This window comes from Vanellus vanellus (assembly GCF_965231255.1).
Source record: "Vanellus vanellus genome assembly, chromosome: 1".
In the NCBI taxonomy this organism is placed as follows: Eukaryota; Metazoa; Chordata; class Aves; order Charadriiformes; family Charadriidae; genus Vanellus; species Vanellus vanellus.
In genome coordinates, this window is record NC_138905.1 from 27,582,186 (window position 1) to 27,599,574 (window position 17,389).

Below are 17,389 nucleotides of genomic sequence, written 5' to 3' on the forward strand. Positions count from 1 at the left end.
TGATCCCTTTCCAAAGAAAAAGCAAGTGTGTTTCTTAATGTCTTTGCTAAGCTAGGTTAGCAACCCATCTGGGTCAGTAGCTGCAAGAGGATTGCTAGATTTTTAAAATCAGTTGTACAGAACGTACAATTCTGTTTCAGAAAATCTCATTATGCCAGTTGCTTTTTCCTCAAGAGCAAACAGCGTAATAAGTTTCCTCAAGAGCAAACAGTGTAAGTAAGGGAAAGCAAGTTTTGCTGTCTTCAAAATGAGTTGAATAGTGGCCACAAAACATTAGGTTTTTTCATTTTTATTCATTGGCAGAGTAGTGGCTTGAAAGATCAATTAAAGGCTGCTTGAGTAGTGCTACCATAGCGCTAGTATGTCCACCCAGTGAGTCTTGACTTCTGAAATACCCAGGCATTGGCTTATAATTCATTGCTGACCTCTGCAGCTCTAACTGCTTTACTGATACTTTACAGAGGGAATATAAATCTGGTGTCCTATAAGCATACCGACCAACTTTGTCCTGTTTTCATCTTCCCTTTACCTTAGAGGCACCTCTCACCACCCTCATCTGGATATAGAGATAAACCACCTGTGACTAAAACCAAACAAGCTACAAGTTCTGTTTGCCTAGAAAAGCCAAAGGTAAATGCTCCTTTACTGCTGGCTCCTGGTGAGAAGTGAAGGTTATTGGCTGCTGGACAAACCGAACTGAAAGCCAGTGTTAACATCTTGCGTAACAATTGTTCATAACCGTTACCATGAGGGTAGTGGGCAAAGGAAAGTCTAGTCAATCCATTAACTTCAAAGTTGCTGCATTTGTTTTCTCATTCACTAGTGAAGAGGGTGGCTGGTTCTTGCTGCTTGTTGGAAACAGTCCCAGCTACCCTGAAAGTGGTGCTGCTACCGCATTGCATGACAATACACGAGGTCACTACTTATCCTGAAACAGAGCTGTATCCTGTTCTATAAAACGGGGAATTGATCTTTTGTGTAGGTGTCTTATCTTTCATATTTTCTGTCTAAGCATCTGGACCAGTTACCTCGTGCCTCAGTGCTTGATCACGTACTGCTGGCATGTAGTGGGTGCATGTTGAGGTTGTTTTTTTTTTTTCATTTTGTTCATACAATGCACGCAATACAGGTAAATTGCAAGTGAACAATGGAATTTCAGCTTGTTCCTGCACCCCCCTGCCATTGTCCTTTGCACTCCAGAACAAGGAAGTTTTGGCTCTGCATCAGACAAAAAACATCTTCCTTAATTAAGGCTGAAACGTATGAGACTTTGAATGAGCAAACACACTATGTGAAGAGATGTTTCCCACTACCAAACCCCATCTCTTCAACTCTGCCTTATTTAGGGAGCTCTCCCTGCAATATGAGCTTTGGTTTCTACCATACCCATCACACCTTCAGCTCCAGAGCATAGTGTCAGGCAGTCCTTTTCCACGTGAGCTGCAGCTTCACTTTCCATACTTTGGGAAATAACATCCAGCTTCTTGTTTATGGTATGCCAGTCTACCTGTGCGTTGGCAGTGTCTCCTCCTTTCAGCATTCTCCTCTGTAACATGCAGTCATCAGTCCCTTCTCTCCAACCCTTTTGGCTCCAGCCATGGTCTGCTTTTCAGCAGATTACATAATTTTATTCATATTATAGTTCCTGTGTTCCCATCCTTCCAAATTAAGCAATTTCATTCACGTGCCTGATGTCTTACATGGCATTAGTAAGGAGAAAGATATTAATGGTCTTGACTCAGACCTGCAAGGTCAAATTAGATAGTTGGAGAAATTGGAGTCTGAGGCTATTCCAGACACACAGAACAAAAACACCCTTTCATCATCAGTCCATGTCTACGTGTAGCCTTTGGTGCCCTCCAGCGCTACTAAAACTAGGGATCTTGTTTCAGTAACAGATCATACGGTTTCATTTTTTTACAGCAAGTTATTTTTCATGCTATGTTCTTCAGTTTATACGGGGGCAGAATAATACTTGCGTGCCTTGCAGCCAGCTACTGGTATGGTCTCAACAACTTTGGTGTCTTCAGGCTTGTCATGGGAGAAATCAACTAAGTGGATACTTGAAAACAAAGTGGAGAGCTGTGATTTTAATGGGCATGCTGAACTGCTCGCCGGTTTGCAGTGGTGATACACTATCAATAGGAAGCCGAGAGTCAGAAGTCCATTGAAAATCTAGCCACACATGGGGATCTTTGGGGTATTTTACTTACTTCCTTGCAGAAGGCTGGCTGTCCCTCCATGAGGCAACCTCTGTCTGCTGAAAGGGTCTGTGCAGACGTAGTGTGTTGCACAGAAAGCTGAAATGCAGGTCTGCATACGTGTCTCCTTGGCATGGATGCCAATTCCTTTGAATGGGCAGTTGTGCACGTAGAGTCAATCTTATGAAGCAAAAGAAACCCTGCTGAGGCCACAGCTTTAGCTCCTGAGGCCAGGAAGATGTTGTACTGGATGCCAGCTGCTGGGAAGCAGCTGCCAAGCACTGAGCTGCAGCTATGACCAGTGATGGAGCAGTGGGAGCAGGGGCATTGCCAGCCAGAGCCCAGTCCCACCACTCCAGAGGAAAGCAATCAGGGTGAACCCAAAGACTGTGGCCAGGTCCAACCAGGCAAGTTCTGTTAATGAGTCAGGTGGGAAGTCTGTCCCCAGGCCAGGGTCAGCATCAGGATCAGGCCTTGTGGGGGTGACCAGGGTTGGACACAGCACCAGGATGGCTGGGCAGGGCCACAGGGAATGGGCCAACCTGGGACATCAGCCTGCAGGTCCTCAGTGCTCACAAGGCACAGGATTGATAGACTGCCGAACCAACAGTGAGTCAATCAGCCTCTTTCCTCAGTGACACCGACTCATCCAGTCACCCAGGATTCCTGTCACAAACCTCATTTCTTATTGCCTTGAGCTCTTGATTTAGGTACACTATACTACAACAGGATCAAGCGCATCTGCAGCCCTGTTAGGAGCTCTCGTCCTTAACATGGAATATCATTCACTTGTTTACAGTTTATCCTAACAGGGCAATCTGGCTACTCAGTACTTACTGTGAGCAATTTGCCGAATCCAGTAACTCGATGGGAACAGGATGGTACAAAGATATGTATAGCTTAAGATATATATAGGCATATAGATATGTCTGTAAACATAGATACAGGTATGCACAATGTGGATCCCTCCAGCAGCTGAGCACAGACAGCCTGCCCTGTAGCTGAGCTGTCGACTCATCTTGATGGTTTCACACCTCAACCATGGGGCTGAGACTCTCCTGAGACCACCATGGGAGGGTAAGTCCCTTCCTCTGAGTCCCTAATTTGGGTTCCTGCCCACCCTTGGGCCTCTCTGCTCCTCTGGGCTGGTGCAGTGGGCCTTTGAAAGGCTGATGGCTCTGTGGTGGGCCTGGGTGCAGCTGGAGCACGGTATTATTATTCCAGTGTCCCCCACCACCACCACTGCCACCACCACCATAGTCTCTCTGCCTCATTTGTGGGGCAAAGCAGAACAGCTTGTACACCTAACCCAACACTTAACTCCTCAGTGCCTCAACACCTTCCACCATGAACATGGGTCAGGTTTCTCACCGCTGTCACTTGTACCCATTATTTACCCGTAACCCCCCAAGTAATTGGCAAGAAGACCTTTGGCTGGTGCTAATTTACACTCTATGCGGCTCTCCCAATCTCTCCTCGTACCAGTGTCTGTTATGTTGGTGTTTGCTCACTGATTTCTTTTAACTTTTAAAACAGATTAACAATGCAGTATGCTTAAAGAAATAGCAGTGTGAAGGACACCTTCTTAATCGGCTCATAATTATAATGCCTTTGCATGCCTTTTCCTAGTAGAGCTGGTTTGAGAAGACTATGGAAATCATCACCACAATAGACCTAAGTGACAGCCAGAAGGCCGCCAGCACACCGTGCGGGTGCTGGGAGGTATCGGGATACCTAGAAAAGGCCCCAGGACAAGGGGTTGGCAACTAGTTATCCAGTTTTTACTGTACCGCCAGTTTGACTTATGCCTCCTCTCACCCTTTGGTGACACGTTGCCCGTAGCAGACGGTGTTCACTGTCTGCACCCACAAATCAAGTTGATGAAAACTGTATTTCTTGACACTGTCAACCTTGAATATGCAAATTGCTTTTCATCGATAGCACCACTTTTCCCTAAGCTTAAGCGCTGCTTTAGCTGAGGTTACTGTAATAGCTGACCACTCTACTACCTATTAACTATGATGAATTATTAATTATTACTACTGAATTAATCACCGCTATAAGCACAACAAGGACAGTGACTCTTACACAGGCAAGGAGCACAGTTCATGTTTTATTCGGGTTAATTTGGACCACATACTAGTTAGGCCTTATGAGCACAGCCATGTATCGCAAATGACAAGGACAATTTTCACTTCTTATCTTCTCTTGCCATTTCTGTTTTAACTGTAGAAACGGAGTACACAAATTCTGCTCCCACCTCACAGGCCCATCCCCAGACGTCTATAGCAGTGCCTCTATGTAGAATGGAGCTCCAGGCATCTTTGTAAATAAACAAACAAAAATTGCCTCCTTCACATTTATAAACAGCCACGGCATCTACATGAACACTACTGCCGGTCACCTTCTTGCTGATGAACTGCCAATTGCCGCAGCCTCAGGGACAAGTCACTTTGCATCTCCAGTTGTATTATCAAAGTCCTGTGCATACAGCTACCTTTCCTGCCGCAAGAATAAATAGACAGTTATTACCCAAATCGAGACGTCTCTTGATAAAACAGGGAGCTGCCCCCTTCACCTACATAACAAGCATCACTTAAATTATAACCAATAGCTAACTCTACCTATTCGAATTCTGTTCCGTTTTTCATCAGAGACCGTTTCCACTCGCATCCTGACAGTTTTAATTGAATGTGAGCTGATGACTTTTCAGGGAGGCAGCCTCGAAAATCAGAAGTGCAATTCCAGCGAGCAATCCTACCCCGCTATAGTTAGACAAAAGACCCTCCAGCCTGCCTTTACAAAAACCTTGAGCACTTGCACTTCCTAGATTCAAGCTGCACTTACGCTCAACTCCTGTATCCAGGATGAGTCGGGACAAGCGGTAGAAGAAACACAGCAAAAAGCAAGAAGGCCGTTTCCGTTGGGCGTCGATGAGCACGCACTTTCGCGCATTCGGCACTTGCCGTTCAATCATGGAAAGCACCCTGCACGCTCCCACTGCTAATGATCTGATTGTTAGGAGAGAGGCGGGCCCCGGTCCTATTGACTGTTTACATCTTAATGCGCCCTGGTTTTGAAATCTAGTTCCAAACTGACTGAGGTTCTATTGTGTCACATTTCCTCCGCAGCATCACACGTTTTCAATCAGCATCGGCTCCTTCGCTATAATCACTTCCTGCCTTGGCGTCTCTTCAGCACTGCAACTCGCTGCACGACAGAACTCCCGTAAACCCAGTCTGTATACGCGAAATGGTATAGATGAAGGCGTATTTAGGTGGTGGTTGGCAAGAACTGTTTTTATTCATTGGAAATGCTATAAACTGAGTTTGAAATGGCTGTAAATAGCCAGGGATTTTATTGCTGTGGGTTTTTTTCCTGGTCCTTTGCATGCATGTTGCTTTGAATACAATTTTTGACATTCTGTATCTGAGGTCACTACGTCACCGGCATGCTCCATCAGTGCAAATGCTGCAGACCCTTGCCAGGCACCGCCAGCAACCCCGGCCAGTTTGCAGAAACATCACAGCGTTATCTGCATACAGTTTTCCATCTGCATCATAAGCAGAGCTGTAGTCTGAAATTACACAAGTGAGCATTCCCAAAGACTTCAGCACAAAAATCCAAAGCAAGAACCATCATCAAAAAATAACATTTTAGGATAGGAAGCGTCCATATGAAATTCTAGTGCCTTACAGTATTTCTGAGTAGAGAATGTTTTCTCACAATTTCTCAGTATTTCTCATAATATGAACAATATGCACAATAACGATATCTGTGTTAAAGAGAACTTTGCTATAATGAGCACTGCTGTGAAAGCTAACTTTGTCCACGTCCAACAGTTTTCTCACCTGCTTACTTCTATTTTTTTATGGGTTTCACTACTTCAAATCCAGCTCCTTCGATTTCTCCTCCTGTATAATTTCCACTCATTTCTCTGCAGAGCACTGTAATCATCACTGCTGGAAACATCGACGCTAAGTAAAAGATAAGATAAATCTAGAGTATAAACCAAAAAGTAGCTGGCAGGACAATTCAAGATGTTTTTGTGGACAAAGTCGCTACACACACACGTGCCCTTGTGCTCCCTTGAGTAACAAAACACCTTTTACCTAAAAGTGCAAGTAGCAGGCAAGAAGTTCAGCATTGAGTGACATTTCTTGGCATTTGGTGGCACCGCTACTGATGTAAGGCTGAACAGCAGCAGCACGTCGTTCAACGCAAGTTCCAGAGTTCCTGGAACGTGCTGCAAGGCTCCAGGAAGGAAGATATTACCGCCTAGATAAGGTCAGGCTTTTAGTGCTGGCAAGTAGCTCTTGGCAAAAGCCTGAATGCTATTGTATCTTCAGCTTTGATTTCCACCTTCGTCGGCAGAGCTTTTATTTTCTTCAGTGAAGATGCTGCTACTGGAAGAAATGTCAGCATTTCTGCCATTACTGTAAAAATTACTGTAAAAAAAAAATAAAAGAGGGCCCCTGAAAAGGGCCCTAAGACAGAATATAGCACACTGGAAGAGGCTATTGGGAACAGGACTGCCAGGACAAATGTTTGGCTCTTGACTATCTTCTGTCATATGTTTTTAACCTAAGCCTGGTACAAGTCTTCCCTCCCTGACCTCAAGGCTTGGTCTGTACAGATATCACCTTTGGGCGAAGCTGGGTTTTGTGGTTTTTTGTCTGTGAACACCTGATACATGAAGTAAGCTTCTCTGTTGCTTAAATAATGAGGCAAAGACTGATATGACACAGCTGTTCTGGATCTTTACTGCGACTGAAGAATGCTTCCACTTCAAAAAAAAAAAAAAAGAAAATCCACAGACTCATTTTCATTATTCTCATCAATAAACTGCAGTTTACCCTTAAGTTTTCCTTTCTGGAAATCAGAAATAAGAACACAATTGTTAAAAATTAGTAGAGTTGCATACACAGGTGCCAAAATGTACCATAGACCAAATACAACTAGCAAGCACTAACCATCCTGATGTTTCACTGGCATGACTCACGTTTGTAGTTTCCAAGTCTCTTCAAACTGAGGCTTCTACCTTCTTGAGAAGTGCCTTTACAGTCGTTGTCATTTAATTCCTAAAGGAACAACAGCTCATGGCTTGGTATTTGTCACGTCGACCATGGAATAAATTAAATCCTTTCATTACCAATGCATGGAGAACACAATGCTGCTACTTAGGATCATTTCTGCGTGAATCTGCAGAACAAAATTCTTAGCAGAGTGCAGCTTCATGCAGCAGAGACTAAGAGGTGGAATTATACTATCACAGGCACAAAGCACCCACTCACGCAGACAGATCGGGTACGTTTGCTATGAAAGTCGCATGGCAGTGACCAGGAGATAAATCTATCATACAAACCACCCGTATTTTATCTTCAGCTCTAGCACAGTGTATTTGAAATGTCTCTCAGCTGCTTTACTTATAAAATGGATTGAAGAATAAACACTAACTCCAGGGACTACAGATAACAGGCTATAGTTGATGGCAAAGGTTGAGTTGTACAGAAATTCTCCAGTGTCGGAATAAGTCCTCAAAACAGAATCCCTGTTCTTTCAATCCAGTAACCTGCCCATGGCCCATGTAATACTTGAAGAACTTTGATTGCAAATATGTGAAGTGGACACGGAGATACTTCATGTAGATTGCAACCAGGGAAGTTGCCCTTGGATCACAGAAGATGGCTTCTGCGTTGCTTCATGCACACCAAATGAATACAATTAATCTTTTCATAAGCCAGCTCAGTGATTTCACTGGAGTCATCCTTTTCCAGTACTAGCCAAGACTTGTCCTTTCACTCCAAGATCTCTATTCAACAAACAAAAGGAGGAAGTGACCAACCTAGGGCAATGCAGGAAACTTAATGGAATATGACGATTACCTCCAATTCAGCGTTACTTCCTTTTGTCCTTAGCATCACCTTTCTCTGCCCTGCTCAGCTTTGTAAAATTTGGTTTATTACTCTGCAAGGACTCGATGGATTTTACTAAACATCACCTGTTATTTATTGGATCTTTAATCTAGGTGGTTAACAGGAAAAGACCGTTTCCAAGAACACTATGGACTACGACCCCCTTTTCCTATCATCTCAGCAGGGCTCTTCATGTACCCCAAGAAACCACCTGACAGTCATACTCACTGGGCACACCTTCAAGTCTGAAAAGGGAATTAATCTTCTTTTGTTGAGAGTACTTTTCCCTCCAGTAAGAGTAACACAGAGGCTTTTTGCAGACAATGCTACTCCTCATCTCCTAGGAGACATTTGCTTTGCTACATCTCTACAAGCAGTGAGAAAACAGCAGGGAGAACGTTTCCCGAGCCAGCTGGCACACACCAACCGGCATAGCCCTGCTCAACACAAAATAATGACCCGTGGTCCTCTTTTTCCATTCCAGTTCTCTTTCATACCTCCTCAGCATCTGAGGCTCTGTCTCAGCAGTGCTGAATTACTGCCCGCAGTTCCAGTCAGACCTGCGAGCTGGCCATCCTTTGTCAAATTCGTTCTTCTGCATTGAGATAGGCAATGTCCTGCATATCAACCCAATTGGGCTTTGTGCAGCCAATTTTTGTTAGGATCCCTTTCTGAAAGGGAGTTTAAACACTCTTTCTCAATCCCTTGGAAAACACCCTAAGTTTAGGTTGGCCTGTGAGTGGAGACACTTCTCAATTTCTTTAAGCTGTAGCCCCCCCACACCCTGTACACGAGTTCACAGGGCCAGAAAAAGTGCATGCAAGAGGTCACTCACCTGAAGGGAAGACGAGAGGGTTTGCAATCTGTGTTTTAAACACCTACCTGTGTAAAGCTATTTTCCAGATCATGTTTTTCCTGCTTCAGCAATTCCTGGACTACTCAGAATTCTCACCTGGCCAGTTCCTGGATTTTACTGATCAGCTTCACCACCTTGGTTCCAGCTTTGCATCTGAAATCATCACTTCAAGGACAGGGAAAACAGTTTCAACTAACATCAGTAGTTCATAATATTTTAAGACCTCAACCAAACAAAAGACCAAGGAACTGCATTGCAAACGATGTGCTCGAAGCAGATGGTCTCCATATGCATTAACGTTAATTCCATAACTCAGCTTCAAATGTAATTCGTCAGCTATAAAGTAACCGATTTCCTTCATCGTTCCAGTGCTTCTACAAGTATTCAACCTATGTATTTAAACCATAACTCTCCTAACACATCCAAGGCTAACTAGTGCATTTAAAACCATCTCATCTTGATTCTGCTCTTTGCCTCTGCATTTTTTTCTGCTGAGCCCTAAAGTATTTACGTTATCTGCTTCATTTGCCTTTTATCAATACAATTCATTTTCTGTATTTTCTCTTCTCTTGCGCCGGTATCAAGTGTTTCAGTAGCAAAAAGGATTTCCATTATACACAATTTGTTGACTGTTTAATGAAACTGATCGATTCTTTTGACATAATGAATTAGAGCCAGACTTGACTGACTTTCAGTAATCACACAAAAGCCCTGATTTGCTTTATTCAATGTCTGCTCAGCACTTCCCTGCAGAATTGTGGACAGAAAACTCCAAGAGATCATTTTACTAGGTCACAAGGTGGATAAAGGTGAAAAAGGTTGGCTGGGCTTCACATGCTCCACCAAGAACAGTCCCAGAAAACAAGCTGGAAGCTACAAGAATTGAGACCCAGATTTCATGGGAACAAATTTCTTCAGTTCAATGCATTTTGTTTACAAACAGTGTACTTGGAATGAAAAATACCAAATCCCACTAAATATTAAATATAAAAAACCCAAATATGCACTTTATTTCCCCCCCCCCCAACAGCACACTTATATATGGAGCCTGCTGGCACACTAGAGGACAAGGAAAACAGCTCTGTCCAACAGTACTGACTTCCTCTTGCTGCCACCACACCAGTATTTCTGCTGGGTAGTGAACAGCACGTGGCCTAAAACACACTATACTGCACATAGTTTGTCCCACTTAACTTGGCTGTTGATGTATAAGAGGAGGTCAGTTATGATTATGTGTAATCTTTACATTCAACAGTAAGGCAAATTTCATTCAAAAGAAATAATTTCTATATCTAAAGTACTCCTATATCTTCTAAATGGCACTCTAGCAAAACAATGGCAACGTATTAGCAAACACACAATTCTCTTTCTATAGACCTTACCCAAATTTTGAGCAACACGACAGCTGCTAGGTGAAGCTAGAGAATTAGTTGGTCTGGAATTTAATGGGCTTCAAATAAATGTGTATATTTGGTTTAGGTTCTATGTTTCTGCTCAAAAGTCTTACTCCAATTTAATTTGTCTGGAAGCGCTAAGGCACTAAGAACTCCTGCACCTCCCGTAGAGTCTTGGGGACTAGAGAACAATGTTTGATAAACAACAAAAAACCCTATTATACATGTATAAGTTATTAATTTGACTGTGAAAGATTTCAACATTCCTGCTTTCGACACTACACACACATTAAAAAAAAAAAAAAATCAAAAATCACAAAAACCAGTTTTCTACTTACAGCCAGAACTACGTTTAGAGATGGTTAAATTGACTATTACACAATCTACCTCCATATAATCCTGAGTTAACACAGAAAACTTTGATTTATCTTTAGGAATCAGATCTTATTTTAAAAATGAGGTGTATATATATATATACACAATATCAGGACTATCACTGATATTGCTTGCATTTCCCAGTAAGTATTTTATAGTGACATAATGCAGCATGAAACCCAAAGGAAATTCAATGAAAGCATCTTTAGTAAAATGTAGAAACTTTAATTTACATGCAAAACTACAACATATTCATATTAAAAAACTGGTGACTAAACAAATTAAACACAATTTGTAAAAATCGTCGACATTGTTAAATAGGTCTGTACAACCAAAGATTTACAAAGTCCCTGTGCATTTCCACCTTTTCAATGCACAACTGAGTTTAAAGGTTCTGCTCGAATATTCCCCAAGTCAAGAGCTGAATCTGTCTCTTCATCAATTTCACCAATGACAGCACTGCAATAAAAAACAGGTTATCATTTGTTGAAATTCCTTGGTACAAATCTAGAAAGCTACAAAATTAACTTGCTAGTGAAAACTTTTTTTTTTAATTGTAGAACTTTGAACTTCAAATTTTGATGGCTATAAGTAAAGTCTAAGGGAAGTTTTGGTGGGGTTTGGGGTTTTTTGTTTGTTTGTTTGTTTTTTTTAAGATATAGGTTATCAGAACCAAATACTACTGATCTGTTTTATGCAGTAGGTTAGCCTCTGAAACAAGAACTAGAAACCTTTCAGACAAAAGACCTTTTCAAGAGTAATGTCTAACTGTAGCAATTTTTAAGTACATATGGCATCAGATAAGCAAGACAATTTCCTTTAACACAGACTAGTAAAATGTTATTAATTTATCCAAGGGAAAATACATAGCATTTAACCTATGCTATTGTAAGACTTACCTAGACTAAAATGCTAGGGGACCTGGTAAAATTGCTTTAAAGAGAAAAGAAGGTTAAGATAATAGAAGTCATAGTAGCTCAGGGTGGGAACTAACTCAGAGGAGCATAAGAACAAAGAGTCTAATTGTTCTGGCATACCCTTCTATTCACCACTTCAGAGATTTATGAGCTAGTGGCTGTATCCACAAAATGAACTGACTATGCTATATTAATCCGTTCAATAGCTTTCTGAACACATTTCTATTTCGGGTTTTTTTTCTACATCCTGCAGCAGTGAGTTCCACAATTAAGTTTTACTGTGTGCAATGAAATACCTTTATACATAACTTGTTGGATTATCTTCCATTTTCAACAACAGAAAAAAAGAGGAATTTAAATAAAGCAATTATCTTCCAATCTCCTTCCACTACTCCTGATTTCACAGCAACCAATAACCACTATAGCTATGCCTTTTCCAAACTGAAGAGCCCTCGCCTATTCAGCCTTTCCTTGATAGAAAACATTTCATAGGCCTAGTTATTCTCACTTACGCTCTTCATGCATTTTCATACTGCACCTCTCTAAAGATGGTGGCATACGTGTTTATGCAATGACATGACAATGTCTGCCGTTTTAGTTTTCTTCCTAATATTCTTTCTTCCCAGTGAATTGGTATAAAAAAAAAAATTGCCAGAGACCAGGGTGAGACTGAGCTTAAGAGTAAGACATCCCAATACAGCTGTCTAGGTTCCCGTGACAGTCAGTGGAAACTAAAGAGGAATTCAGCTTGCCTCAAAACAGAAATCCAGCCAGCTGAGTAGCTTGTTCAGTTCCATCACTGCCTAGATCTTCACTGTGTTAGGAGCTTAGACAACACAAATGTAAACTGCTTATGCCAATTGAATATTCAAGTACTGACCAGCATGAAACCTCATTTCAAATTTGAACGCCTTCAGAATTCTTGCGTAAAAAGAACTTGATCCTGGATGCTCATTGCTATTAGCTTTTTCCAAAGCGACACTTCAATTTAAAACACTTCATTAGGTTAAAAACTGTCTATAAGATACCAAAACATAACTTTCTCTCTAGTTCACATTTAGAAGTACAGCTTTTTCATCAGAGATCTCATTCTCCTCGATGTAAAAGGAGCAAACAATATCTGCTACTCCTGATGTCTCTTTCATAGGCTTTCTGCTTCTCACACAACAAAACAAACACACGTGTATTTAAGAGGTTTGGGATTTTTAACGAGCTTTTCTTCATAATTTTATTACAGTTTTACACATAACTTTCTAGTACTCATATCTTTTCTGGTTTTCCTAATTCATCATATACCTCTAAAACCAAAGTTGTCTTTTTCCTTCTAACAACCTTTACTTGCTTTTGAACCATATCGAGTTTTTCTGATTGATGCTGCATATTCACAGCAAGCTTCTAGTGATGCACAATGGAATGCCTGGAAGCATTTTATCCCATGACTGTTTCTTTTATTTTATTTTTCAATAGCTTCTCTATTTTCTGACATTCGCCTATTTTGAAGTTACCGCTACTTCACTGTTGTTTCTTTTTTCTTCTTCCTATAAGGATGCTGAATTTCAGTATGTTGAGTTGCATTAATACAGAATTATTCCTTCTAATATAGTTCCGAGTTTGTTGAGGCTACAAAAAATAGAATAATTTCTATGAAATAATAATTCAAGTATATTTGAGTAATGTGGCAGCCTGGTATGGTGAAAAAGTGAAATAGTAAACAATTATTTGGCTTTTTATACACATTCGTACTATTTGAATGAAAAGTTACTGGTAGAGTAGGATGCTTAGCCCTAGCTTTGTACATTTATCAATTTATTTATTTTTGTTTAAAAGCTTGAATCAAAAGTGATGAAATCCTTCCAATATGATCCACTTTCTCAATGATGTTAGATAAACACACCTAAACATAAATCTACATCTGGACATTTCTTTGTACAGAAATATCCATTAGAATTAGAAGATTAAAATTGCTATCCAGGCTCACATGTTGGTCAATGGATCCTGCCTTTCACAGACTAGAATAAAGAACATCTACACAATGCCTCTCAACTCAAGAAAGGAAAATGCTGAGTTTTAGACTGACTTTTCCTAGGTTGCTATCAGTACATGGGCTGGTTAATTTACAGCTCAGCAAATCTAGACTAACAATATCTTCACATTACAATGTAACCAATTCTGTAACAGCAGCATAGATATTTGCTATTTCATATGCCTCAGCTTTGACAGTACTATCAGCGCTACCCACAGATACAATGACACAAGATGCCTGGGGCTATCAAGATGTATACAGATACATTGTATATATACACACACATAAAATTTTTTATTAATTGGTTTAAACAAGAATATGCTATACTTACACGTTATCACCTCTTACAATGTATAATCCTAGCACTACTTGCTCAACTCCTTGTGATGAACTGAACACTCGTTCATGGCTTTCATCCAAAATCAAGTTAATGGTCTGATCAAAACCTTTAAGGGTTCCCTGAAAAAACACACAAAAATAAAGGACTCCAATCACCTTTTAAATTTATCATCTTTGCTCTCAAGGATATCTTAAACAAGGTAGCAATACTAAGGTACTACAGAACAGATGCTCTACTTAGGTTTTATTGTTAAACACAAACAGCTGGAGAATGAAACTTTAAAAGCAATAATCAATTTTAAAAAGTATTTATATTTATTACAGAGTGTTCACGCTAAAAGCTACAGTAACCTTTAGCATTAAAAGAAGTAAAGTTTCCCTTTTACCAATGATGGCCCTCTAGACAGCTAATTTTACTATTTCTACACTATTTTAGTCTTCCTTGTATTGGAAGTTTCCAGAAATCAAATAAATAATTAATTAAAACAAAGAACAGAAAAAATAGAGTTTTGTAGTCAACGATATTGAAATCATTCTTAATGTACAATTTTAAGTGGTATCTCTTTGAAGAAGATTAGCTTGGTTCCACAAAATTATTAAAAAAAAAAATAAAAAACACACAAAAAGAATTTCTGTGCCACTTCTATAAGCGTTTGGAAAAATGATAATGTAATTGATTTGTGTAGTTTACCACCAGTAATTGATTAAGAAATTTAAACTCCTGTAAAACACCATCATTCAAACAGCGGTAATAATCATTTATATCATTTAACCATGTAACAATGAGTCATGTATACCAATTACTTTCTACCAAAAAGATTTGAATGTATCTTGTATCACAACACAAAGTTTACCAGACTAACTCCAACCAGGCAGAAGACTTGGTGCTGTTAGTATTTTCCTGCTAAAAGTACTGCTTTCTCTTTCCAGAGGCCACACAAAGCTAAGTAGACAGAAAGATATAAACCTTGTGCAATGACCATACCATTAAGTTAAACTCAAAACACAGAAGAATTAGAGATGGGGGGCAATACAAGAAAAAAAAAAAAACAAACAACAACACAGAAGCAAGAAAACCAGAACACTATACACTCAATATATAAGTTTGCCAATCCTCAGCTTTTCAGGCTTAAACAGAACCCCAGAAAAATTCTTCAGCAATTATCAGCTGATGTTCTTTTAAAAGCACAGGGAAGAAATGGTTTTAGCATGAAAGTTGAAGAGCTTACAGAACAAAGACGACATTCTAGATGGAAACCAAATCACTGAACAGAAAAAGAAATACATTTTCCTGTGCATTCCTATGGAAAAGGCCATTTGACAAAACGTCAAAGCATTTGCACGCACAAGTTTATCAATGGACAAAGCTGACAGGCAAGAATCAGCACGTGTTTAAATCATACAGCATAAAATAATGGCCACAAAGCTTTAAAAATAAAAAGTTTGTAAAGGTGTGAACATATAAGCGATAGTATCATAGCACAGTTTCTTTATTGCCATGATGGAAAGTCTTCATGGGGGCAAATAAAATAAAAAATAAATAAATAAATAAATAAAAAAAAAAACAAGTCTCACCACAATCATTCTTCCATCAGAAGTAATTACTGCAACAGTACCTGATAGTTCATTAAGGAAATGTTTAGATATCTGAAATAGAACCATTAACATTTTCTGAAACATCCATGTGTAATACAAGTTTTAAGAGCCTTTAAGAGCCAGAAAAGCCTATCAGGATTTCTTTTTTTTAAAAATAAAAACAACAGCTGATAGCAACATTTGACAACATAGTATTTTTTATGACCACCTGTTTAAAGTTTCACTTTACCCAACCATCGAGTAAAAAGACATGAACACCATTAAAAGCAGACCAAAGATTTGAGTTCACCTCTCTTCCTATTACTAACTGCACTACCTTAAAATTGAAATAGCATAAACAGGTTTATAAATACTTCAAGGTAAGTCCGTAAAAACAGCTTACCAGTGGGGATCCCGAATCTGGCATCCTATCCCAATTTTATGATCGTATATCCATCATCCTGAATGATTTGGGGTTAGTATCTTACTGTTTGTTAATAAAATTGAAAATGCCTATTGGCTATTAGGGGTACAAAAAACTAGCAAGAAAAGGATTCCAAGAAGAAACGGCCTTAAGTTACATCACGGAAGGTTTAAACTGGACATTAGGAAAAATTTATTCACTGAAAGGGTTATGAAACATTGGAACAGGCTGCCCAGGGAAGTGGTGGAATTGCCATCCCTGGAACTATTTAAAAGACAGGTAGATGTGGTGCTTAGGGACATGGTTTAGTTGTGGTGTTGGCAGTGTTAGGTTGATGGTTGGACTTGATGATCTTAAAGGTCCTCTCCAACCTAGAATAGATGATTCTATGATTCTAAGAACACTAACTCACAGCTTTAGAGCAAATGACGTAAAGCTGGTAACACGTGTTAAGAGCCCTTTAAGAGGCCAGGCCCATTGTGAATCTCATCACAGACCAAGCAAGGACCAGGTTTGCAGCACCGGAGGCTGCAGGGGACCCTATTCTTTGGGTCTCCTGTAACCTCCGTTATACCTGCCGAGCCAGTCATATGTAAAGAGAAACCGACACAGCCAAGCAGGGAAGGCCCCAAGCAACACGGCCGCCCGCGGGAGCGGGATGCAGGAGGCCAGAGGCCCCGGCCGACACGCTTTCACAGGCCCTTCAGCACCCTGCCTAGGGCTGGGAATCTCCCGGCAGCCCACACCTTGCCGGGCCCGGAGGTACGCGATCCCCGCAGCAGCTCCGGCGCCCAACCTCGCGCCGTGCTGCAGCTACCAGACCCCGGGGCCAGGCGCCGCCCGGCCCTCAGCGCCGCCAGGCCGCAGGACACCCCGCACCCGGCCTCCCCTCACGCCCGCGGGCGCCAAGCAGAGGGAAGGCCCGCTCCCGCCGCCCCTGGGGCCGCCTCGAAACATTTCCGCCCGCCGGAAGGATACGGTTGATGTAGTTCTCCAAAGCGGAGGTCATGGCGACGGCTCCCGCGCTTCACTTCGCCTCACTCCGGCGCCGGCAGCCACCTCCCGCGAGACGGCGGCGACGAGACTCCCGCCGCCGCCACCTCCGGCGCACGCCGCTGACGCGCGACTCCGACGCGCAGGCGCACAGGTCCGGCGGGGGGGGAGGCAGGTTTCGAACGGCGCGGGCGCGGCAGCATGTGCGCATGCGCAGAAAGGCAGGCGTCGGCAAGGAGGTGCGGGTAGGCTGTACCAAGTAGTGATGGCCGAGGGTTCCGCGGGGGGGAGTTACGCTGCTCCCCCTCTCCCGCGGCACATGGAACCATCCGCTGGGTGGGCGGGGGCAGGAGGCGCAGGCGCAGTGTGAGCCGTCG

At 41.5% G+C, this 17,389-nt stretch overlaps 1 protein-coding gene across 1 annotated transcript; it reads right to left on the bottom strand.

The window, feature by feature from the left end:
* Positions 1 to 10,951: 10,951 nt before the first annotated feature.
* Positions 10,952 to 17,120, bottom strand: LSM8 (LSM8 homolog, U6 small nuclear RNA associated). Its single transcript, XM_082498575.1, has 4 exons — positions 16,998 to 17,120; positions 15,596 to 15,636; positions 14,013 to 14,140; positions 10,952 to 11,200 (listed from the first exon to the last, which is right to left on the bottom strand). The coding sequence occupies exons 1-4, from the start codon at positions 17,026 to 17,028 to the stop codon at positions 11,110 to 11,112; spliced, it is 291 nt and encodes a 96-aa protein (XP_082354701.1). The 5' UTR covers positions 17,029 to 17,120; the 3' UTR covers positions 10,952 to 11,109.
* Between the last annotated feature and the right edge of the window lie 269 nt (positions 17,121 to 17,389).